This window comes from Acanthochromis polyacanthus, chromosome 20 (genome assembly GCF_021347895.1).
Source record: "Acanthochromis polyacanthus isolate Apoly-LR-REF ecotype Palm Island chromosome 20, KAUST_Apoly_ChrSc, whole genome shotgun sequence".
Lineage (NCBI taxonomy): Eukaryota > Metazoa > Chordata > Actinopteri > Pomacentridae > Acanthochromis > Acanthochromis polyacanthus.
The window spans coordinates 26119500-26145826 of record NC_067132.1 but is presented as its reverse complement, the minus strand read 5'-3'; the positions used below and the strand labels follow the sequence as shown (position 1 = coordinate 26145826).

At 37.8% G+C, this 26327-nt stretch overlaps 1 protein-coding gene and 1 long non-coding RNA gene across 2 annotated transcripts; one reads left to right on the top strand and one right to left on the bottom strand.

The window, feature by feature from the left end:
- Window positions 1–4024: 4024 nt before the first annotated feature.
- Window positions 4025–25143, top strand: hhla2b.1 (HERV-H LTR-associating 2b, tandem duplicate 1). Its single transcript, XM_051940723.1, has 8 exons — window positions 4025–4116; window positions 7050–7234; window positions 17010–17378; window positions 19073–19357; window positions 20653–20976; window positions 21112–21219; window positions 21800–21859; window positions 22396–25143. The coding sequence occupies exons 2-8, from the start codon at window positions 7165–7167 to the stop codon at window positions 22491–22493; spliced, it is 1314 nt and encodes a 437-aa protein (XP_051796683.1). The 5' UTR covers window positions 4025–4116; window positions 7050–7164; the 3' UTR covers window positions 22494–25143.
- On the bottom strand, window positions 6957–15545 carry LOC110969119 (uncharacterized). The gene is made up of 4 exons (XR_002596937.2): window positions 15243–15545; window positions 15045–15132; window positions 7182–7303; window positions 6957–7079 (listed from the first exon to the last, which is right to left on the bottom strand). It is a non-coding gene; the product is annotated as an uncharacterized LOC110969119 (long non-coding RNA).
- Window positions 25144–26327: the final 1184 nt, after the last annotated feature.

Sequence of the window (26327 nt, the reverse complement as noted above, 5' to 3'; positions counted from 1 at the left end):
AAAACGGGCACCTGGTGTGATTATGTGAGGTTAGCGCACACCTCCACCGAACGCAAAACCAGGCCGCTGGAGGCAGCTCAAACCACTAAAGGTCGACAAGATCTGCGGAGGTTTTAATCCCAGCGAATAGCGTCTAATCCGGCCTCACCTAGTGCCTTCCTCAGCTTACACCTCTGGAAGACATAATCCCAAACACAATCTAGCAAACCCGCAGCAACAATCACGAAACAAGAAAACAAGGAAAGCACTCAGAGCGCAGTACTCCTCCAAGGCTGCTCAGTCCTTGTATCATTCCTGATGGATGAAATCTTGGAAAAAGTTGTTGCAGAAATCACAGCAACATTTATTATAGATGTACCCACAAGCAAAATGACCTTGCGCTGAGCACAGCCGTGTGTTATGCACGTGTACGTTATGTCCGGACACTGAATCACGTGACCTAAATATGTAGCGGGTGGCGGGAATTGACATTGGAAACATCCCCATAATTTAATCAATTGTTCTTTGTATCATTTCCGATAAGTTTGCAGCGGTGGATTTGTAGTAGGATCACAATCATGTGATCCTCAGCAGGCAGCTGATGTAGTGTTTACTTGTCGTCATAGTTACAGTGACACTGTACCGCTATCTCGCAATGATACAGAAATCTTTAACAAATCCATGGATCCTGAGCCACATCACTGCCAAAATCTAATCACTTGGTCCTTGTATCATTTCTGACCTTCCCTGAAAATTTCATCCAAATCCATTAGTCCGTTTTTGAGTAATGTTGCTAACAGACAGACAGACAGACAGACAAACGTACGCCGATCGTTACATTACTCCACCATTCCTTGGTGGAGTAATAAAGACACAAATGCATTTTTTGAGTTACAGCATTTGTGGTCGGTGCAGCTGAGAGGTTTTGGGGAAAAAGTCACAGTGGAAATAAAATTTAAATCAAACTAGAAAAGCACTCAGAGAGTGCAGACTTCCGCCAAGGACAGAGAGGAAAACAGGAAACCCATGCAGTAAAGGATCATGAGCTGGAATCAAACCTGCCTCTCTGACACAGTTCTGTTTATGAATCACCTTCTTAACCAGCTGAGCTATCTGGACACCTTGTTCCAATTTGTTGGACGACATACTAACCTATGATGTTTTTGTCATATTTTGGACCACATACTACAACATACTAAAAAATTCAAAGTGATCCAGAATCCAGGATCCTTTCCGGATTGCCACCAAAATTAAATCAGCTCTTCCTCTTACCATAGTCTACATCCCCTCAAAATTTCATGTGAATCTGCCCAGGAGTTTTTGAGTTATCTTGCTAACAGACAGACAGACAGACGGACAGATGGACGCCGGGTGTCACATAACCTCCTTGGCAGAGGTAACAAAACTAAAACAGAAAAAAACTATTTAAAGAATCAAAATCCAAAAACAGTCTAACAAAAACAAATCAGAAACACAAGGAAAGCAGCAGTTAAGATGTACATTAATACTTTTTCTATCTGTAGGTGCTTTTTTATTCCTTAATATACATAATTATTATTTAAAATACCAAATGAAAAAATGGTGCTTTTGCTGATTTAAGTAAAGTAAAAATAGTGGAATTTTATTTATTTATTTATATTACTTTTTAAAAAAAAAAATACAATTCATACTATTTTCAGCGCAACCACTTACATTAACTTTTATTTTCTTTACGAGAGTAGACTCAAGAAAACTTAACTGAAAGGTTTCCTTAAAAGAAAGATTTTATTTTTAAAAAATGTATTTTTTTACAGTTTAACTGTTCTAAAACTGTTTAAAAATTTAACTACAACATTTTTAACAACTGAAAACTAAAAACTTGACACTGATACAGTTTGTCAATCCTTAATATACATTTTTTTTGTTTCAATTAACAGTAAGTAACTGTAAAATACTTGTATTTTTTGCTGATTTAAGTAATGTAAAATATCTTCTACATCTCATGATACATATGTTTGTTGTTTTCAGTTTTTGAATTCATTTATTTGTTTGTGTTTTTTTTACTTTTTTTTCTTTTCCTGTGATTTTACTTGATATTATCTGTAATTTGAACAGTGCAATTATACAATCAAATGTTATTTAAAAAAGGATTACCATATAAAAATACAGATCGTTAATGTGAACATTATTCACAGTTTGTGCATTTCATGATAAGATATGTGCCAAAAAATAAATTCATAATTCTAAATATTTTTAAAATTTAGTACATAGGCTCATTTAAAAAAAGCTGCTACTGCTATAATGTGGATTGACTGAGGATCTGAATTTCTTACAGAATTTTAAAAGAAACGAGACACAGCCTGTTAGACCTAAAAAAAAAACAAAAGACGACCAAGATAGAAGATCCTTAAATGACCCGAGAACAGCCTCAGGCTCAGAGATAAATTCTTGATTCTGATTCTGGTTTGAGATTAAATGAGAATTTGGTGACAGTTTGTTTGTTTTGTGTTGGGGGTCATTCCACGGGTAAAAAACGGCCACAAAATCATGAAATAATGAAGTTAAACAATCAATGACAGAAAGATGAACAAATGATTCGGCTCAGAGGAATAAATGGGTCGACTGTTTTTATCGTGTAGTTTAGAGGTCAGTCAGAAGATTCCCTGATATTTATGAACGAATCATAATAGCGTGATTCATATTACAGAGTCCTGACTGCGGCGCCACTCAGTAACGATTCGTTAATCATTTCTGTTTCCACAAACATATCGATCATTTAATCATTTACTATCAGGTGATTCCTCAGTCTTTTAGGGCGTGTTCTTTTGTCGCTACTCACAGTTTTGTTATGTGATCAGAAATGTACTTCTATAAGTCCTGTTATTTTTTAACAGCAAACAATTAATTAATATGAACCACGTCAGAACAACATAAAGCTAAAAATTATGTGGTTTGGATCCTCTTGAGACTGTCAGGAAGCAAAGTTTCACGTAAAGATGGCGACATCTTTTTAAGGTAGAAAAACTAAAAATAACACCAAAATATTGAGCAAAAAGTCAAAATTTTCTACGTAATTGAACCAAATACCGAATTCGAAAGAAGAGTTTGGCAGACACGGTGGAAATCACAAATTCTGGTTTATTTGTATTCGAAAACCGACTTTGTGCCCCACATACCCTTAATAATTGATTATTTATCACCCCAATGTTTCCTGCGTAATCGAACTCCATTCAAGCTAATTGAACTGAATGGAGTTTTGGTTTATTCGTATTCGAAAACAAACTATATGTTGCACAATATCCCCACGATGACACCTGTCCCCAATAACCGATTATCAAACCAAAATAAGGACAAGTTAACAGCAACTGTCTAATGTGTTTTAGTTCTTGACAAGAACCTTTTCTATGTGGCAGCAGGCGACTGACTCAGAACTAACAATCATAATTTAACTTTTCTCGATCCCGGCCTCGACAGCGGTGTGGTTTTTCAGGTTATTGCTGCTTGACTCTACTTGTCGGGACTCTTTTCTTTCTCTGCTCTTAGTCATAGGCTCCTGGTTACTATTTTAATCTTATCAGTGGTGGTTGTAATTACACAAAAAGAGAGAGATAACAGACTCATTAGCACTCTTCACCAGCCTTTAACCTGACGTACTTTAACCCTTCTGCTGCTGGACCAGAGGAAACTGGCAGAGTTTCATCGGAAAGGAGAACAGAGAAGTCGGCAAGGGGTGAAATAAAGGCGACATGAGTTTCTGTGTAATGAATAATGAATTAAAGGAAACATGAGGTCAGATTTGTCTTTGCGTGGCTTGTTTAGTGTATTTTACGCCCCAATTAAAGGTGAGAAAAGCGACGAAGCGGTATCTCGTGTTTGCGTTTGGCCTCAGCAGGTGTCGGAGTGTCTGACATAACTCAAGGTACAGAGCAGGCGCTAAAACAGAAATGATCCCCTCTGACATTTCCCTGGCTTTGACTTTGCCAAATCCCCACCAAACTCCACCCATCCAGAGGGGCGTGTGCACGGCCAAACGCGTGCACGAGCGCAGCCTATTCTCTAAATAACCTGTTGATCCAGTCAGGCTGACACTCGGTCTCTGGAGGCAGCGGCAGGCTCTGGCTCTTCTTCCTCTTTCTGCTGGCTTTCATCTAAGCCACTGTGAGTCTTGAGGGTTTTTTTTCTTTTCTTTTCTTCTCTGTTTCCAGCTTTCACACAGATGGGGTTAATTACAGCTCTGTAGCAGCTCAGCGTGGTCTTTTCTCTCTGTTAAAAAAAGTTGGATTTCACTGCTGATGATGGGAAACTTCTGTAAGTTTTTGCCTTTTTCCTGTTATTTAATGACACTAGACCAGCTTTGATAAGTAATTCACCCTTCAAAGTTGTTGTAAAGAAGATTTATATGAACATTTGAAAGTCTTTGAAGTGTCCAAACTGATCATTTTTCAGTTTTTGCTCTAAAAATAAGGTTGTTTTTCAATGCTCTCCTTCAGAACAGTCATTTAAAGCAGATTTTCATTCATAAATCAAATGAAGTGGGTAGATTTTACCTTTATTTACTGCTCTGCATGCTGAAAGTGTCACCTGAGGTAACCTAGGAGAGGCTGACGTCTAGAAGCTCTACGCAACTGTCAGAAATAATAATAATACTAATAATGTACTGCCCTGTCGAATTATTTCAAGAAAATACTTAATTTAGCAGCACGAAGAGGCACTGATACCTTCATCAGAATGCATTTGGGGCTTTTTATTCGTATTTATTGTCTCGTTTTTGCATTAAAATGTGTGTTTAATCTGGAAACCTGCCCAAACATACACACAGCGTGTATTTTAAAAGCATATATAAGCAAAAATTCACATTTAAACTGATAGTGTTTCTTTGGAAAAGATGATGCAGACAATAAATCTAACAAAATAAAGTTACACAAGTTTGCTGGTGTATATTTTAGAGGCGGCTGAGACAATATAGTTTGAATTTATTAGTGCAGTTTCTTGTGTTCTACGTGCTAGATAAAGTCTAGTTAATTACAGATGTTGTACAACAAAGGTCAGTTATTGGAACATAGTTTTTTATGTCCTCCTGTCACATTTTTACTCACTATTGGCTCATTTTTCACTGCAATTTAAAGTCTCTAAATAAACCTCTATGGAAACAGAACAACCATGTAGCGATTTAAGAAATGTTTTCTGTTCAGTATGACACAGAATGATACAAAAAATTACACATAAAGACAGTAAAACGACGTAAAAGGACAAAGAAATGACACAAAAATATGAAGAAATTGAGACACAATGATGCTTAAATGACACAAGATATAAAAAAGGACAAAAAAGATGCTAAAACAACAAAAAGACAAGCAAATTACACAAGAGATGCAACAAATGACACAAAAGTTGCTAAAACGACGCTAAAAGACAAAACAAACAACATAGAAGATGCAAAAAATGATACACAATGATGCTAAAATGACACCAAAAGATGCTAAAACACACAAAAAGACCAAACAATGACACAAGACGCGCAAATATTAACAGAAAAGATGCAAAAATGCCACAAAAAGACAACAAAATGACTCAAAAGATGAAAAAATGGCCACATGATGATGCTAAAATGGCAAAAAAGACACCGAAAGATGCCAAAACAGCACAAAAAGACAAAGAAATGACATAAAGGATGTAAAAATTGACACAAAGGCAAAAATGAGACAAAAGCACAAAAAAATGACATGAGACATGCAAACACTGACACAAAAAGATGCTAAAAACACAAAAATTACACAAAAGACTAAAAAACACAAAAGTATTAATAATACTACACTATGTCCATCAATTGTCAGATTAACCTGTGAACATGAAACAGTTTCCAGGTGTTTTTTTTTGCACATTTTATTGCTGGAAAACATCCAAGAGTTTCTCTTCTTCTTCAGCCAAAAAACTTTCATCATCAGTAAATATGAGATCACGTTCTTCTTCTGTGGTGTTTAAACCTAAAGAGGGGATTGTGTTCAGCTAGAACGCAGGAAGAACCAACGTAAACACGCCAACATTATAAATTACGTCTGTACACAATAAAGTACGTCTGAACTCCATAAAATACGTCTCAACACTATAAATTATACTTCCTGACACTATAAAATGCGTCCTAACGCTATAAAATACATCCTAACTCAAGAAAATGTGTCTTAACCCCATAAATTATACGTCCTTACTCTAGAAAATATGTCTTAATAATATAAAAATGTATTGTAATTCTTGATATGTGTGTGTTAATTTCTAGAAAATGCATCTTTACATGTGAAAATATGTCTTAATACCATAAAATAACATTTTAAAACACTGTACAATACATCCTAACACTATAAAAATAAGTTTCCGCGCTAGAAAATACATCTTAACACTTTAAAATAATTTTTACCCTATAAAGGACATCCTAATACTACAGAGTAAACACTATAAAATACATCTTAACATTGTTGTGTCACTGTTTCCGCACTTTTAGTCCTTTTATTGGAAAACATCCAAGTGTTTCTCTTCTTCTTCAGCCAACAAACCTTCATCATCAGTAAATATGAGATCACGTTCTTCTTCTGTGGTGTTTAAACCTAAAGAGGGGATTGTCTTCAGGTAGAACGCAGGAAGAACCAACGTAAACACGCCGTGACAAGAACTTCATCACCTCCTCATCATTAAACCACTTTCCTCCCTCGAGCAGGTTTCTGAACGTCTTTGAAGTGAATTTCAGCTGTGTTTGTTTTGGAGATGGTGTGGAGATAGTGTGAGAGCCACGTGGATCCTTATTCTTATCAGGAGATAGAAAACAAAGGTTGGAAGTGGAGGAGAAATGACACTGAGGACTGAGGGAGAACAAAAGGAAGAAGGTTTTCGGGGGTTGCGGTGGATGAAAGGGCTGCAAATCTCACTTTCATTTTGGTTTTTGTGGCCATGAAAAGGAAATCCTCCCCGAAGCATCAAAGGATCACACCCGAGTTGTGCACGTGCTCCGTCACGTTCTACCTTCCTGTGTCCACATCGGCAGGAATGTGCCTCTAATTATGCTTTTTTTCCCTCTCTCTCTTGTATCTGTGTGATGCCAGAACCACCCAGAGAGATCCAAGGAGGAAAACCTGCCAGAAGGGAAAGAAGAGTGGAAAGAAGTCAGCGCAGTGGAAGGAGAATGGACTGAAGGCCGTCTGCAGCTGAAAGGAAACCATGTCTTCGATACTCACCTGGACCTGCTTCCTGCTGTGGATCGGCTTCTCCCTGCAGGACAAAACCCCAGGTAGGACACAAACGCCTCTTTGTCCGGCGGCTCCAATGATCCGTCTGCAGGAGGGATGTAAAGGTTCCTCTGCAGGACCCCACACAAAGACCCAGTTTGTAGAGGAAAAAAACCAACTCTGAGCATTTTTAAAGAGTTCCTCTCAGATGGTTTTTCCTCTGAATTTAATCCCAAGGATGACCTCAGGATGGAAACATTCTGTCATGAATGGAAGCTGCAAAAACCTTGAAGGAAAAACGCTGTCTGGTCTGATTTTCACAGTTTTCAGTCATTCCTGACCGCTGACAGAACGTTTGACTCTGCTGCTTCACATCTGTCGAGGTTTTACTCTAATCTAAACAGCTCCGCTTTGAAATAAGACAGAAAATTAAAGCTATAACTAGCTACACTGCAAAAATGAGGGTTCCAAAAACACTTTTACCTGTGTTTTTAGCTAAATTTACTCATGTTTATGTTTGTTAAATTACATGTAATAACGAGTAAACCCACTGGAAAAAGTAAGAAAGTGCAGGCTGTAACTGACGTCCACATCACAAATCTGTATTTTTATAAATTCTTTTACAACACTTGACCGTAAAATTACGCAATGTTTTAATCGTGTTTATATTTTAAAAATCTATATTATAGAAGTGTTTGCTGTTATATTAAAAAAAATGAACATAAGGAATTTTTTTAAAGTTTTTTCAAAGTCATTTTAAAAATAATAATAAAAAAGTAAAATCTAGCAAAATGAAGCCACAGAAAGTTTTCATCTACATGTTGACTTTAAAAAACAAACCCGTACGTAGTGGCAACATCAAAAATTAGCAAAACTTTTACAATGCTTGAACATAAAGTTAAACTATTTTTGCTGTTTTCAAATTTTTAAAACTCTACTTTCTGTGTATTTGGTGTTTTTAAAAAAAATATGTATATTAAGGATTAAAAAAGAGAGATATATATGGATATACATTCCAAGTTTTATTAAATTACACATAAAATGTCGCAAAATAATTTTAAAAAAAGCATTAATGTACATTTTGACTTAAAAAAAAACAAAAAAAACCCACTAATGGCTACATTACAGATCTGTGTATTGCAAAAAGTAATATAATTCATTCTTTTATAACGTTTAACCATATAATTACACTGCAATGTAAAATATCTTTTTACAGACAGTCGCTTATTATTATTAAAGACTGAAAAGTGGTAAATATATTTTAACTGTAATTTTACAGATTATAACTACTAAAATCATAGAGAAAAGTATTAATTTACATTTTTATTCTAAAAAAACTTTGTCAAAATTTTTGCAGATATTTGCTGTCTTACAAAATGTACATATTATGGACAAAAATGGTAATAAAGACGTAGATAATATGCAGTAAAATCTCATAATAAAAGGATTAATGTCAGTGTGGACAGTAAAAGAAAAAAGCTTCATACATAATTTCAGTATTTGTTTGTTTTTGTTTTCACCGCTGGCTATAAAATTACACCGTTTTATTCATTTGTCTTCTTTTTCAGTGTAAATATATGCGTCACTGTGCAACTAACTAAACATGTTAGAGTCAAATGTGACTTTTTTGTCTTAAGACTTTCAGCCTTATCACAGCAGGAAACCCTCAGGCGTAATCGATCGCTTCAACAATAACTACATTCTGTTTAGATGAACCGGTTCCAAGGTCCTGGTTACGTGAACATTATGTGACTCACTTTTATGGCTTTATCAAAGTGTGCCATTGTTTCAACTGTGTGTTAATTACGACTTACGGTGCATCCACATAACTGACAGAAAAGGAAACGGGAAGCACATAAAGTAGGTTTTGCAGTGAAGTCAGAAAAACTGCTAGAAAACCTTCAACTAGTAAAGGGGCACCCTGACAAACACGTCTGTTATTCTTTGAACTGAGTTTAGTTCTCACTGATGTTTACTACCGGTTTTCACTCGCTGTTTGGTTTAAGCACCAAAATAAAGGGTTAGCTTTAGGAAGATATCAAGCTCTGGTTGGAGCTTAATCAGTGCCAACTACATGGTAGATGCTTGGATACACACGTGGACAAAATTGTTGGTACCCCTCAGTTAAAGAAGGAAAAACCCACAATTCTCACTGAAATCACTTGAAACTCACAAAAGTAACAATAAATAAAAATTTATTGAAAATTAAATCATCAAAAACAGCCATTACTTTTGAATTGTTGATTAACATAATTATTTAAAAAAACAAACTAATGAAACAGGCCTGGACAAAAATGATGGTACCTCTATAAAAGATTGAAAACTATTTGACCAGAGTGACATGATTAACTCAGGTGTGTCATTTAATTGACATCACAGGTGTTTCCAAACTCATAATCAGTCAGTCTGCCTATTTAAAGGGAGACAAGTAGTCACCCTGCTGTTTGGTGAAAAGGTGTGTACCACACTGAACATGGACAACAGAAAGCGAAGGAGAGAATTGTCCCAGGACATCCGAAAAAAAATGATAGACAAACATCTTAAAGGTAAAGGCTATAAGACCATCTCTAAACAGCTTGAAGTTCCTGTGACAACAGTGGCTCATATTATTCAGAAGTTCAAGACCCACGGGACAGTAGCCAACCTCCCTGGACGTGGCCGCAAGAGGAAAATTGATGACAAATTGAAGAGACGGATCGTTGGAATTGTATCCAAAGAGCCCAGAGCAACCTCCAAAGAAATTAAAGGTGAACTCCAAGGCCAAGGTACATCAGTGTCAGATCGCACCATTCGTCGTTGTTTGAGCCAAAGTGGACTTCATGGGAGACGACCAAGGAGGACACCACTGCTGAAAAAAACTCATAAAAAAGCCAGACTGGAATTTGCAAAAATGCATGTTGACAAGCCACAAAGCTTCTGGGAGAATGTCCTTTGGACAGATGAGACCAAACTGGAGCTTTTTGGTAAGGCACATCAACTCTATGTTCATAGACTCAAAAACCAAGCATACGAAGAAAAGAACACTGTCCCTACGGTGAAACATGGAGGAGGCTCAGTAATGTTTTGGGGCTGCTTTGCTGCATCTGGCACAGGGTGTCTTGAAAGTGTGCAAGGTACGATGAAATCTGAAAACTATCAAGGCATTCTGGAGAGAAATGTGCTGCCTAGTGTCAGAAAGCTTGGTCTCAGTCGCAGGTCATGGGTCTTCCAACAGGACAACGATCCAAAACACACAGCCAAAAACACCCAAGAATGGCTGAGAGAAAAGCGTTGGACTATTCTAAAGTGGCCTTCGATGAGCCCAGATCTGAATCCCATTGAACATATGTGGAAGGAGCTGAAACATGCCATTTGGAGAAGACACCCATCAAACCTGAGACAACTGGAGCTGTTTGCTCATGAGGAGTGGGCCAAAATACCTGTTGACAGCTGGAGAACGCTCATTGACAAATACAGAAATCGTTTAATTGCAGTGATTGCCTCAAAAGGTTGTGCAACAAAATATTAAGTTATGGGTACCATCATTTTTGTCCAGCCCTATTTCATTAGTTTGTTTTTTAAAATAATTATGTTAATCAACAATTCAAAAGTGATGGCTGATTTTGATTATTTAATTTTCAATACATTTTTATTTATTGTTACTTTTGTGAGTTTCAAGTGATTTCAGTGAGAATTGTGGGTTTTTCCTTCTTTAACTGAGGGGTACCAACAATTTTGTCCACGTGTGTATGTTTAGGCACTAAAACTACTCGGTTAGTGTTTGCTGCCATCGAATATATGATTTATTGGCGCTAAAGCAACAAAATAAATGGCAAAGACAAACTGATTAGGAAGCTCATAAATCAATTTCATTCAGTACTTGTATAACAACCTATTTTCTGAGATAGGACTGCGATACAACAACATCCACCTTGGTTTGCGTGATTCTTTTGATGGATAAACAGACATTTTAACCACACTGTTTGCCTCCTTGTTTGCAAATGTTCCACCTAAACAAGTTCCCTTTTCCAAACACGATCCTGCATGGGGCACCACTTAGCGTACTTTAAGACGACAATGTTTTGTTTCAAGAAAGGCAAACAAACCAGAATGTTATTCCCTCTGTAGCAGAAGGATAATGAGGCGTTGTCAGACCATTCTGCAGTGTTGACACAGCGCTGTGCAGATAAGTCTAACTATGTTGACGAAAGCTAAACCAGCTCCTGAGAAACATATCATGAGTACTGACCATTTTTTATTGCTTTTCAACTCTGAATTGTGCTGAATTTAAGCTAGCTTTTTTGGCAAGAATTTACCTTAGAGATAACACTCTTTCATGTCAGAGTAAAGACAGATTTCCACAAAGTAATGTCAATAAATTTAAAATACAAAATGCAACTCAAGCATCACCGAGTCTTTTGGACCACAATCCCCAAGCCAAACAATGTCACAATTTCACACCATAATCTTAACTCGTGGTTTATTTTCCAGTTGGTTTTTGTAGATATTCTTGCCTTTGAAAGGACCTTGAGTTTCGTTGAGTTTTTCCATATTCAAGCTGAACAATCAACTTTCATGTCAAAATGACGGAATATAAAACCTGCTGACTCGCTCTGCAGATTCCACCTCTGAGTTCAAGGTGGAGGAGTTTGAGCTCAGTCTGGAAACGTGGTGTTGGTGCAGCGCTATCGCCTGTTTGTAATCTCATTTAAAAGCATTAATCTGCTGGTTTATCTGTTAAAGCTTGTACGGCGCTAAATCAAACAACAGCATGCGTAAGGTCGCACTTGGAGGAAATGTGTTTGCTCAGCGTCACCGTTAAACTTTCTGCAAGGGCACCAAATGTCACATCGGTGTGCGATGTCGGGCTGTCGGGCAGGTAAACATCGTCACATGGGTGTGAGTCAGATCTGTGAGTCAGAGCAACGCTGCTGTCAACGCTGCTTTAGAAGAAAAGCAGGACGAGAGCGAACATCTGTGAGAATGAGCGCCGTCACAACAGCGAGTGAAGCGCCGAAAGAACCGCAACAATTACACACGTGGACAAAATTGTTGGTACCCCTCAGTTAAAGAAGGAAAAACCCACAATTCTCACTGAAATCACTTGAAACTCACAAAAGTAACAATAAATAAAAATTTATTGAAAATTAAATAATCAAAATCAGCCATCACTTTTGAATTGTTGATTAACATAATTATTTTAAAAAACAAACTAATGAAATAGGGCTGGACAAAAATGATGGTACCCATAACTTAATATTTTGTTGCACAACCTTTTGAGGCAATCACTGCAATTAAACGATTTCTGTATTTGTCAATGAGCGTTCTGCAGCTGTCAACAGGTATTTTGGCCCACTCCTCATGAGCAAACAGCTCCAGTTGTCTCAGGTTTGATGGGTGTCTTCTCCAAATGGCATGTTTCAGCTCCTTCCACATATGTTCAATGGGATTCAGATCTGGGCTCATAGAAGGCCACTTTAGAATAGTCCAACGCTTTTCTCTCAGCCATTCTTGGGTGTTTTTGGCTGTGTGTTTTGGATCGTTGTCCTGTTGGAAGACCCATGACCTGCGACTGAGACCAAGCTTTCTGACACTAGGCAGCACATTTCTCTCCAGAATGCCTTGATAGTTTTCAGATTTCATCGTACCTTGCACACTTTCAAGACACCCTGTGCCAGATGCAGCAAAGCAGCCCCAAAACATTACTGAGCCTCCTCCATGTTTCACCGTAGGGACAGTGTTCTTTTCTTCGTATGCTTGGTTTTTGAGTCTATGAACATAGAGTTGATGTGCCTTACCAAAAAGCTCCAGTTTGGTCTCATCTGTCCAAAGGACATTCTCCCAGAAGCTTTGTGGCTTGTCAACATGCATTTTTGCAAATTCCAGTCTGGCTTTTTTATGAGTTTTTTTCAGCAGTGGTGTCCTCCTTGGTCGTCTCCCATGAAGTCCACTTTGGCTCAAACAACGACGAATGGTGCGATCTGACACTGATGTACCTTGGCCTTGGAGTTCACCTTTAATTTCTTTGGAGGTTGCTCTGGGCTCTTTGGATACAATTCCAACGATCCGTCTCTTCAATTTGTCATCAATTTTCCTCTTGCGGCCACGTCCAGGGAGGTTGGCTACTGTCCCGTGGGTCTTGAACTTCTGAATAATATGAGCCACTGTTGTCACAGGAACTTTAAGCTGTTTAGAGATGGTCTTATAGCCTTTACCTTTAAGATGTTTGTCTATCATTTTTTTTCGGATGTCCTGGGACAATTCTCTCCTTCGCTTTCTGTTGTCCATGTTCAGTGTGGTACACACCTTTTCACCAAACAGCAGGGTGACTACTTGTCTCCCTTTAAATAGGCAGACTGACTGATTATGAGTTTGGAAACACCTGTGATGTCAATTAAATGACACACCTGAGTTAATCATGTCACTCTGGTCAAATAGTTTTCAATCTTTTATAGAGGTACCATCATTTTTGTCCAGGCCTGTTTCATTAGTTTGTTTTTTTAAATAATTATGTTAATCAACAATTCAAAAGTGATGGCTGTTTTTGATTATTTAATTTTCAATAAATTTTTATTTATTGTTACTTTTGTGAGTTTCAAGTGATTTCAGTGAGAATTGTGGGTTTTTCCTTCTTTAACTGAGGGGTACCAACAATTTTGTCCACGTGTGTAATCCCTGCAGCTATTCATCCGCTGTCATGCCAGTAACTGTCACACACTTCTGCAAACACACAGATGTGAAAAGATGTGACGTGCAAACAAAGGATAATCTAATACCGTCTGGCACGAAACCAATTCTCTGAATCCAGTTTTGGCTCGAATGTCTTCCAAGCGTGGCCCGGCCTGAACCTGTCGGAGGGAACCAGGAGCGTATAAGTAGCAGAGTGGTTTTCTGGGAGCGGGTTGTGGTGTGTGTGGAATTCAGAGGTAATCTATGAAAACATTTCTATGAATCAAAGTGTTTCTAGACACAGATATAACCTCAATCATTCGTAGTGATGGACAGGTGGGGCAAAAAGGTAAGAAATCCTGCACAAAGCTGGAACTTCCCAACTAGTTTAGAGCAATTTGGATCCTTGTAGCACCGACAGACGATAAAAAACACCTCAGTCTGAACTTCCAGTGAGGAAATGTGTTGTTTTTAAAGCATAAATGAGAAGGAAGTCACTTGTATGGGACTAACTTTCAGGAAAAAAAGTTGGAAACTCACAAAGCAGGAAACTCCAAAGTTAGATATGAACCTTTATGCACGCCAGGTTTTGTCACATCACCATTTTGACACGTCAAATTAGCAAAAAATTTCAGATTAAAGTCATGTGGCAAAACTGGAAAAGATTTGTTTTAAAGCTGCATTCGTTGATTTTTTGGTTGTTGTTTTGATCTGACTTACTGGCTGTTGAATAAATCGACCACTGGATGCACATTTTTACAAACCTTTCAAGCACCCTTCGGCTATCCATCAATATTTACATTTCTATTCAAGCAGGGTTCCTTTAAGTCGATTTTCCCCCCAATCTGAGTCAATCAATGTTAATCAGAGAATTAAAGTGTTGAGACAGGACTGCCTTTCATCTTTTTTAACAGGATTTACAGATTAGATTACCCGCTTCTGCTGGGAAACTGCAACAGAAACGACCAAACCTGCATGATTCACCACTTCAGGCTCAGATGTGGACGCTGGATGCGGTTTGGTTGCATTAAACTGGCCGTGGTGTTTGGGTTTTACGCCAAACATGTCACAGGAAACTTCAGCAAAACTGGTAGAACAGGCGAGTAAGAACTAGAAAGTTTTGAGGTTGGGTTTCCTGCCAGTGTTTCCCAAGAACTCGGTTTGATTTCCCCCTTTGTGTAATTCATGCTGGTGTAATGTCTTCGTCACTGATGAATAACTCACCTTCAGCTGAGTGGAAAATGCCAACGAATTCCCGTTTTGTCCTCACATGTGTTCACCGTTCCAGCTGTGAAACACTCTGCAGCACATACTGTACAAACAAGAGAGAAACAGCAGAGATGCGCATTTAATTTGATATTCATGAGCTGCCGTTCAGGGATTAAACAAATCTAAAACGTCATTCTAGGTCAATATACTTACAGGATGATTTCATCAGTCTCCCCTGTGGACACCAACGATGCTTTACTCTACAAAGGCATGGACATCATGGACACTGATGGATTTATTTGGGCTCATTCTTCACTTGTGAACAGTTTCTGCCTATTTTCATAAATATTTACTTCCTGTTGAACCTTTATTCCATTAGAGATGATTCAGGAGGTCGACATTTGTACATATTTACACACAAAAGAGCAGATTTTTCCTCACGTAGTGACATCAGGATCTATTAGTAGAACAATCATGCACTGTAAAAAAAGGAAAAAAATCTCATGAAAATTCTGTGAAAGTAACAGCAAATATTTGTAAAACACTTATTTTTTAAAACAGATGTAAATGAAATAAAAATTTAAATTAAAAATGAATAAAATTGTGGCCTGTTTATTTTTAAAAAAAATATTTTAAGATTTTTTAAAATATCATTTTTAGGTCAACCAGTATTTTTTTTTCTATTTTTATATTTTTTTCTCATTTTCTTTCCTAATGGAAAAGCTGCAAAATCACTGTCTGGCAGAAAAAAATAAAATTTAAAAAATGGCGGAATAGTAATATAAAAAACTGAAAGTAGCAGCAAATACCTGAAAATTTAGATTTTTTTGCACACAGACGTACATAAGATTGCTCATTTAAATACAATAAAAAAATGTAATTTTATCAATTTCAAAAATATTCAATTTTTATGTGGACATTATTTACAGTTTTAGCCTGTTTTTGTTTGTTTTGTTTTTTAGCAAAATAACTGCAAAGTTATTCACTAGTTTTTAGTAATAAAAAATATATATATAATTTAACTTTATAGTTTTTCAGACATCACTTACAGTTTGAGATTGTTTTTATTTGGGTAAACAAGTAAATACTTACTAAATACTTATGCAATTTATTAGTTATTGTCCGTAATTTAACAAAATTGGGGAAATTTGTAAATTGAAAAAATGAATTTCAGTTAAAAAACGTCAAGAAACTTTTATAACTTTTATACAGTTTGACTTCATTCATCCAATCAGCATACAGTTTCTAGTTTACACGTTTTGTGATTAAATAAGTCTGTTTTTATATGTCATTTGTTTTATTGCTAACCTGCAGTTTACAGATCTACATTTGCTTTCTAAAACGTGTTTTATTGTCTTTGTAAACGGGGGATATAAGGATGAAAAGCGTGGACGACAGATGAGCATGAACACATCTTTTGTTTTCGTCTCGTTTGACCAGTTCAGAGTAAAGTAATACATTAAGTTTGTAATGTGAACTGACTGAAGGAAACATCTCCAGAAAACAAAGGTTTCCATGTTTTAGCAGAGGGATGCTGATATCTGATAGGCCATTGTGTAATAGTTGTGTTTTGGTGTTTCGGTGAACATGACAACCAGCTTTTCTTCCCACACAACAAGAAACACCAGACCGCTGCACAAACACAGTAGGATCATAAAATGATTTACCATTTCTCAGTCTTGAATATACAAACAGATATTTTAAGAAAAACTGCGTATAAAATGAACGTTTTCATTTTCTGTATGGTGCACCTCTTAGCTCACCTAAAAACCTCAGACAGGACAGAAAATAAGATAAAACTTTTGTGAGAAACTGCACAGGCAACACAAAATGACAAGAAATGCAGTGCCTGAAAAGATAAAGTACGATGCAGAACTGCAATAAAATAAACCCTGATAACAAAATTTGCACCAGTGACAATATATCGTCCTGCTACATAACTTTAACTTACTTTTTCTGGTCTTGCCGTCTTGTTTCCAGACGTCACTGTGACCTGCTTCGTCTCCAAGGAGTGTTCCCTTCCCTGCAGCTTCCAGCCGGGCGGCGAGGAAACCGTGGAGTGGTTCCGGCAGGACGTGGTCGTCTACAAGTTCGAGCGGAGCGACGACGACGACGATGACGATGATGACGACGACGACAGCAGCGACAGCAGCAGCAGCAAAGAGCACGTCGAGCACGTCGAGCACGAGGAGCTCGCCGAACGAGCCTCCGTCTCCCCACACCTGGTAACCCGCGGCAACGCCACCCTCGTCCTCAGGAGCAGCAGCCTGAAGGACCGAGGCACCTACAGGTGTCACGTTCACACCAAGAAGGGCAATCACACCGCCAAGGTCATCCTCAAGGTGGAAGGTGAGCTCCTTAACGAGTGGATTCATCTGATCTCACCCCGACCAGTCGAGGCAGATGTCTGCTCCCCCTGAGCTTGGTTCTGCCGAAGATCTCCTCCTTCACTTTATACAACTTCAGGGTTTCACTTGTACTCACTGGGTGATTTAGGCAGTAAAAATAAACCGAAAAAACGTGGAATATGGCAACAATTAAAAACTATAACATTGTGAGAATAGTGACAAAGAAGGAAGACAGCACAATTTACAGCCACAAAATTGGGAAAATACAGTTTTAAGATGCTGTTATTATTTACAGCATCAATTGTAAAAAGTCGAGGCAGACGTCTGCTCTCCCTGAGCCTGGTTCTGCTGAAGATCTCCTCCTGCATTTTATACAGCTTCACAGGGTTTCAGTTGTAATGTTTGAAACACTGTGGGGTCTTAACCGTGATATGTAGACTTCTTGGGTTAGTTTTTAACTTGTTTCTCTGCTGGAAAATTTCAATGACTGTTGCTTTAAATCTGCATTACAAATGACTAGATGTTGAATCAGGGCAGAACCTCCTTCACACTTCCTCTACAGATATTTAACAGCTATGGTGACACAGCAGGGCGTCACTGCAGGGGTTTTCCATGACACACCAGGAAATACCAGAGAGGTGTGCGTGGGCTTGGATTTAATTTGACAACTTCAGTGATTCTTTTAAGGCCTCAGCAGTCGCTTTTTTCCTGAATATCTCAGAAATATCACAAAAAAGTTGGAATCATGTCAATAGCTGATGTAGATTTTTTATACAGAAATTAAAATAATAAAAGTCCCAAAAAACTAAAAATCTTTACATTTCAAAAATGATTATCTCCACTAATATTCACTCAACTCCAACCCAATTTGTGTCTTGGGTACAAACAACTTAGTTTAGTCAAATCTGAATGTCATTTGGTGCCGCATCAAAAGCTGAATTAAAATTAGCTTCAGAGCTGAAAAATCCACTTTATTTTAGGACATTTTAACCGTGTTGTTTTTGTTAGGATGGGTTGTTTTGAATCATTTGAAACTTTTTGAAGCATAAGACACATTAATTGAAAACATTTCAAAATTAGAGACGTTATATTACTCCTTCATTATTTAAGGATTTTATGAACATTTTTTTAAGTTTTCAGCGGCTTTAATATCACATCTGTTGGCTTTAACTGTCAGCTAAACATCTGTATTATGTGGACTCAAGGTTTTATATGTCTGTAAGGTATCTGTGGAGCTATTTTGTCGTGAGCTTTGAGATTTTGCAAGGTTCTGTGGTTTAGGTAGACGTTTTTGCCCGATTTATTTTAAAGACAAGAAAAGCACTCAGAGAGCGCAGTACTCTGCCAAGACTGCTCAGTCATTCGATTAACAACTGATTAAATCGTGGGGGTGTTTCTGAGTCCCATCAGCTCCCACTGCCCGCCACACATTTAGGTCATGTGATTCAGTATCTGTACATAACGTACAGTCTTTTTAAAGATTTCATCCGTCAGAAATGATACGACCTTGGTGGAATACTGCGCTCTCTGAGTTCTTTTTCTTGTTTATTCTACCTTTTTTACAGACAGAAATATCACAGTAGTGCTGCAGGAACCGTTTGTGCTTCTATATTATTGCTATCAGCGCTCTAATGTCGTCCTGATAAGACTGATTCTATTTTAAGCGCTGGCATTTACAAACACCTCTGTGTGCAGCGCCGATCCAGGGCCTGTTCCTGGAGCTGTCCAGGCTCAGCGGCTATGAGGAGATGAAGTGCACGGTCCGGGACGTCTACCCGCCTCCTCGGGTCACCTGGGCGACCGAGCCGCCCACCTTCGAGGACCTCCGACCTGTCACACGGATGCAGGCCGACAAGAAGGGCCTGTACATGGTGGACAGCCGCCTTAAGATGCTCAACGGGCGGCCGGACCTCATCTACATCTGCAAGGTCACCACTTCCTACGGAGGGCCGGCCTGGACGGCTTCGCTCAGGGAGAGAGGTAAAAACATGTAAGCTTCATTGTGCTGAAGGAGGAAAAACTGCTTCTAAAATCCCTTTTGTTTTTAGTGTAAATCCACTGTGGACTTCAGTCAGTCTCCCTTTTACAGTTTAATCAGAGCAACTGGCTAAAATTTCATTTTTAAAAAAATCACCAAAATTACACCATATATCAGAGCCAGAAACTATAAAAAGCGAAAAATTCTGCTAATTCTCAGGTTTCTAAGTGTTTTCAAGCAAATCGCATGTGACCTGCATTTCTATCAGCAAAATTATTTCTATGTTCCATAATCATACACAGAGGTTATTCAAAGTGCTTCACTGCATATTCAAAAAAAAGGAAAAGAAGTAAAATAAAATAAAACACGTAGTCAGAATTTAGGTAATGAATTAAATTCAAAAGCTAAATGTGATTTTAAGAAGAGTTTGTGTATTATCAATTCATCAGTTTGCTCAATATTTTATTATTTATTATTTATATTATTGCAAATGGTAGAATGTTTTGTGTTAATAATAACAAACTATAATAATTAAAAACAGTACAGACAAGTTGCATGAAGTGCGCCCAGATTATTAGAAGAATTAAAACTGAGTTGACGAAAACTGCTAAAAAAAAGTATAAAAATAAAACTGAAAAAAAATTGGAAAAAATTAAATAAATGAAAGTGCAGTCATTTAAATAAACATCACTTAAAATCAGACGTTAGGATTAAAATTGTGATTTTTCATCAAAGTCTCTTTATATTAAAAGGCTCGTTTTAAATAAACAGCTTCTTCCAGATCCTCAGTCAGGTTATAAATAAAATTACATAAAATAAAAGTGCATAAAACAGGAAATTTTAAGGAAATAAATAAACCGAGACACCGTGACTGATTCTGCTGTGAACAACAAAAAAAACTTCAGGGAGTTGGCGCCACCAAGTGGTAATTACAATATTATAAAGGTAGAGCCAAAGTGATTTTGACGAAAAATCCCAATTTTAAGATTATTATTGGGTATTTTTCCTGACAGAACTGTTTGTCACACACGACTCGTTTAAGAACCATTAGAAAGTTTCAAAATTGGATAATTTCTCTGTTTTTACTGTTTCTGATTCTGATTAAAACTGTAATTTTGGCGATTTTATCTAGATTTTTCTCCTTCATGTCATATCAGGTGGAGTTTTTTGCACAGTATTTCATTTTTTATCAGGCTGCTCCTAATTTTAAAAGAGCAATAATGTAAATGTATAAATAATGACTCGTTTTTAGACAGTAAAGTGCAGCATGTTGACTGTTTTTCTTCTTCTCTTGCAGAGATTCGAGGCAGTCAGGGCCGGGACCTGACCATCCCCTGCAGCTCTCCGGCTTACCTCAGCAGCCCATCGCTCCACTGGAGCTTCTCCAATGGCGAGGAGGATCCGGCCCCCATCCTCAGCTACGACAGCCGGTCGGGCCACAGCGTCTCGTCGCCGTCGTGGGACGACCACGTGGAGCTGGACGGCTTCAGGGTCCCGTTCGGGGACGGATCCCTGCGACTGATGGACCCCAAACACTCGGAGCACAGCGGCAGCTACATCTGCGAGTTCTCCATGCCGCACAGCCTGCACACCGAACGCAGCCAAGTCACCATCGCTGGAGGTGAACAGACACAAGACGACACCATCAAAGAACAAATAAAACATCATAAAAACTTTTAACAAACAGACTGAAAATCCACAGAAAAGAAAAAACTGTTGTTGTTTCTTGTAAATAAGTGTGTATCTCTACATGCAGGTATACGAAGCCCAGCAGATGATCAATCTCATTGGTGGATCGTCGCCGTGGTGATCGTAGGGCTGGTTCTGGCTCTAGCTGGGATGTTGGCCTACCTGAAGCTGAGAGGTAACCATGGAGACGTGGACTAAATCTGAGTGAAAAGTGAAATAGAGACTCAAAGTAGAAGTGTGTGGAAGTACTTTAGATGTCCGGTTTTAAACTTTTATTATTTGGTATTATTTATTTAAGTAAAATGCAGATTTTGACTAAGAATTTAATAGATATCAAAGTAAATGAGCCAATCTCTGGGTAATAATCATAATATTCATCAGACAAAACAGTAAATGACAGTTTTTAATCAGATTTTATATTAAACTGTAAAGAAAATCTACTTTTCCATCAAACTGAACCACATTTTGTTGCAAATAAATGCTATGAAGAACCTGTGAATATATACAGAAGCAAAAAACTTATTCTGGAAGTAAAAAGTTTAGAATAATATACTCTGAACAAAAAGAGATAAAAACTAATAAAACGCACAGAATGAAGTCAAAGTTTTCAGTCTGCTTTATATATGTTTATCTGCTGTGTTAAATTAGGCCAAAATTATTTGTGTCCAGCTGATTTAGAACAAAATGTTTTTTTTACTTCATGCTTAATTTCTTATTCACTCTTTCAGACATTTTTCTGCTTCCTTTATCTGCAGGAAGAAGCCCGAAGCCCAGAAATGATCCAGACGAGATCACGGAGCTGCATTCAGTCAAAGGTCAGATAATAAAAACAGACACTAGATGGAGCCGGAGAGTAACTGAAGATCATTCTGTCTGAAAACTCACTTATTCTCCTTTACATCAATCAAATGGACCATTCCAATGACCATTATTTTGAATTATCTGATTAGGTGTTTAATTTAATCATCAAAGAAATTCAGGTTATGTTTTGTCTTTATGTAACTTTATAACCGTCTTACTGCACAAAAGATCTTTTTGAGTTTCCATAGAGGTGCAGGACTTTATGTCGCAGTAAAAAATGAGCCCACAGTGAGGAAAAATGTGACAGGAGCAAATAAAACATTCAGAAACTGCTTAGAGCTCTGAGAAAAGTTGACAAAAACTGTATAAAACTACATGTGCACTCAACAAAGTGTAAACTTTTGATGCAATTCAAACGTGTATTCTGAAAATCTTACAGCTCTGAGTGACGTGTGAGCTGAGAAATGAGGAAAAACTCGTGTTTACATAAGAATTTGTTGCATCCGTTTTTACATCTTCTAACCTTTAGACTCTGTTTCTGATCTTGCAGATGCAGCAGCTGACAGTAACCTGAATGAAAGCAGCCCGTTCGCTGTCGGCGGCACCAACGGACAGTCAAACCTCCAGACTGGGACTCGGCTGACCTGAGAACCAACAGAAATGACGACCTAAACTAACAACGCACTAACAAGGCAAACACGCACACGGCTACACACTGAAGAGGAACGGAGGGCTTCTTGGAAACAGGAAGTCGCTTAAAGGATTTATTATTAAAGGATCACAGCGTACACTTTAAAGTTACTATTTTGGCTTGTTTTTGAGTCTACAGCTACTTTCCAGACTGCGCATGTTGACGTTGAACAGACGATACTTTCAGCGCCTCCATGAAGGGTTGCTGAGCCCTGATAGAGCAGCAACGGATCTGAAGTTGAACTGTTTGTTTGTGGAGATCCCTACAAGTAGCTTCTTCTGATTCTGAAAACCTGCTGGAATCTCACGAGAGTCTGAATTATCTTGAAAGACTACCGAGAAGGTCAAGCTGAAGCACTTTCTGATGGTCCAGGAGCTACTGTGGTAGTTTGCAGTGGAGCTTTAAGTCCTGCTCTCTCCAGACAGCAGTGAAACTAAATTAACCAGCGTCTGTGGTGTAGGTTTGGCTCCAGATGGTGAATTTATGACGTCTGATGATTTTATTCCAAAACACAGACCACTTTGACTAAGAAAAGCTTCATTGGAGAGAAAATGAACCATTAACTGACGTATAAAGACGTATACAGACCATTGTTCGTATATCTCTGCAGTAGAGTGTTTTATTCCTGCAACAGAAGAGTTTAGATGAACCCGAATCAGGCAATACAGGTGATAAATCATAGTTTTACTGCAGGAACTTGTAATAGGAACTATTACTGAGCAGCATGTCTGCAGCAGAGGACGAAGCATTTTCAGGAATTTTCTGTCATTGATGGTGATATTAGGGAGGAAAAAACTGCTACGAGACGAGGACAAATACTCATTAGTGGTTTTTCAGAAGTACCTATATTGAAGTAGGTCCTTTATTTCCATCAAAAACAGCCTTCAGAGAGATTCTACAGAGGAGGTTTCTTCAGCTTCCTCTATTTTGGATGTTCCATCCTCTTAAACCTCCATCAAAGTGCCTTAGGGTGAGTCAGCAGAACTGAACCCGACAAGAAAAACTGCACTAATTTACTTCGACATCGAGATCCAATCCACTGATCGCAACGGTTCCACTGAAATATACTGAGTTGGCAGCATAACTCCACCTTTTTAAATGTTGGTGGGACATTATTCGCACACTGAGTAAACACCGGTTGCCATGACGACAAGAGGTGGACGTTGTATTGTTTGATTATGTTGACAAAATGATGGTGTTGGAGTTCTTCAAAGCAGAGATGTGATAAAGGGACTTCCTTTAGTTCCTGATTTTGCACTATTTCCTCGAAAGGGTCATTGGAAGACTGAGATTTGTGCCACCATAATGAAGCAAAACTTCCTAAATATTAAACAAAAATAAGAATTGAATGCAAAAAAGTAACATCACAGTAAAATTATAACTTTCATACAAATTATGGGACTTTTTTTGATCGCTTTTACCCTCACTGTTGGTTTTGACTGACCCATACATTGATTCCAAAATGCAATTTGGACCAATGGAATTCACAAATCACAAAGGCTGCAAGACTTGTCAACAGTTTGACAAACTCTTGCTACCGTCAGTGAATGTTGAAGTGAAATCTGACTATAAAAAATGTAATTATTAACCAAAATGTGGTACCTATCAGAAAACTAACAGGGAGACATTTTCCATATATCGATTAGCCCTTTTGTTAGCTTTGTGCTAACTCTTTTGTTTTCTACTTGCTAATGAGTTTTTCAGTGTCTGCGTTTTCGCTATTCTCCTGCTCACTGAGCTAATTTTATTATAACACAGCCCAATTTCCAAAAAATCTTGTTCACATTTACATATTTTACAGTTTCTCTTGTCAGACAGTGAAACAAGTGTGACATAGTGACTGAAACGCTGTCCGTTAGCATGACATATTAGCCAGCGGTCACTACCAAACTGCTCCTCTGTGCCGTTAATATCCTGAAATCACCATAAGCATGAGCTAAAAGCAGCTGTATTGGGAATTTGGTGTTAATTAAATCTGTAATTTACACTCTGATAGAAAGTTAGACGCAGCAGGGGGTGTTTATTGATTCTGAGTATTAGCCAATTAGCAAAATTAACCAATGTGGATCGAAAAGTCAGGCAGCGAGAAGCCGACAGTGATGGTAAAAGATGCTGAGTGAACTGTGAAAAACACGCATTATCAAAATTTAAATAGTTTTTTTTTTCCTCAGTCAAATTAGCGTCTTGGTTTATTTTGGCACAAATCTGCTTCCGTATCAGAAAATCTTTTGGGGGAAAAAACAAAAAGCTGCATCAGAAATCCTACAGACTCAATGTTTTTGAGTCTGATATGCAATAAAAAAAAGAGTTTGTGTCATTATTTATGATGTGAAAAACAGGCGAGGATGTGTTTTCTTTTGAGGCTGGAGTCTATGAAGGTTGTTCAAATCAAAGACTAACCTCATGTTCTGGCTCTAGCCTGAGCTTGAAGAGTTCTGCCTCCTGTTTTGTGAGTCATAAAGGTTTACGAGAGTAAATGAACAAAAATGAACTTCACTGTTTAACCTGCTGTCATTGTGCCTCGCTTGGTGCCTCGTTTCATGATTTATACTTGACCTCTTTCGCAAATGTGTCATAAAGATTGTTATTAAAAAGACTAATTGCTGAGTTTCCAGGTGTGTTCTGTTCATTTTCAATCTGCAGGTAGAAAGCAGATTTGTCTAAACTAGCTTCAAGTCTCTCAAAATGGGTTTGACTTATTGTTAGATGCTTTCTTACTTATATCATTTATTTAATTTGACATATACACTACCATTCAAAAGTTTGGACACACCTTCTCATTTAATGGTTTTTCTTTATTTTGCTTTCATTTTCATTATGTTTGGCCCCAAACATCTCAGAAACTCACTTTCAAAGCATATAGTTACTGGATAGCAACGCTCTGGCCTCCATTTCTACTGTGAAGAACCTCAGCGTTATCTTTAACCAGGACATGTCTTTTAACTCGCACATCAAACAAATCTGTAGGACTTCCTATTTTTCACTGGAGAAATATTGTAAAAATCAGGAACATCCTGTCTCAGAGTGATGCAGAGAAACAAGTCCATGCATTTGTCACAAAGGCTTAAGTATTTCATTTCCTTACTATCAGGTGTGTCTGCGACATAATTCCATATATCTTGCTTCGTAGTTTTGATGTCTTCAGTGGGAATCTGCAATGTAGAAAGCAGTAAAAATGAATGCATAAAAATAAATAAAAACATGAAATGAGAAGGTGTGTCCAAACTTCTGACTGATAGTGTGTACAGAGTTTGACGCAGGATGCCACGGAATGATTCACCAGCAGCTGTTTTAGACATCAGCAGTTTTGATTTGCAGCTGACACAGTAATAACGTCACAGTACTGCGTAAGAAAAAGCTCACAGAGACCGCAAAATTTGAAAGAACTCCATTTTGCAATCAAGCCTTTACATTCGTCTCAGTGGTTTTAGACGTTTTACCAACAAAATGAATGAACTTCATCAGAGACGGCACCAGTTCTGATGTAGCAAATGTCAATTTTATGGTAAAATATATTTTATTTTCATATATTTATATATACTATATATATATTTATGGATTGGATTCACCTACTCCTCATACTGGTAAAAAGTTAAGTTGATTGTGTGCATCAGATCTAATGGTTCTTAATGGTTACTTTAATCCAACTGGTTATTTAAACATTACCCCTGAGGTTAGTGTTCCAAACCTCTAAAACGAACCTCGGAATATCACCAAGTGCAAACAGTTATAAGAGGAAAGCTGTGATCAATAAATCGATTCTGCTTCAAGAGGGGCTGCTTAGCAAGAGA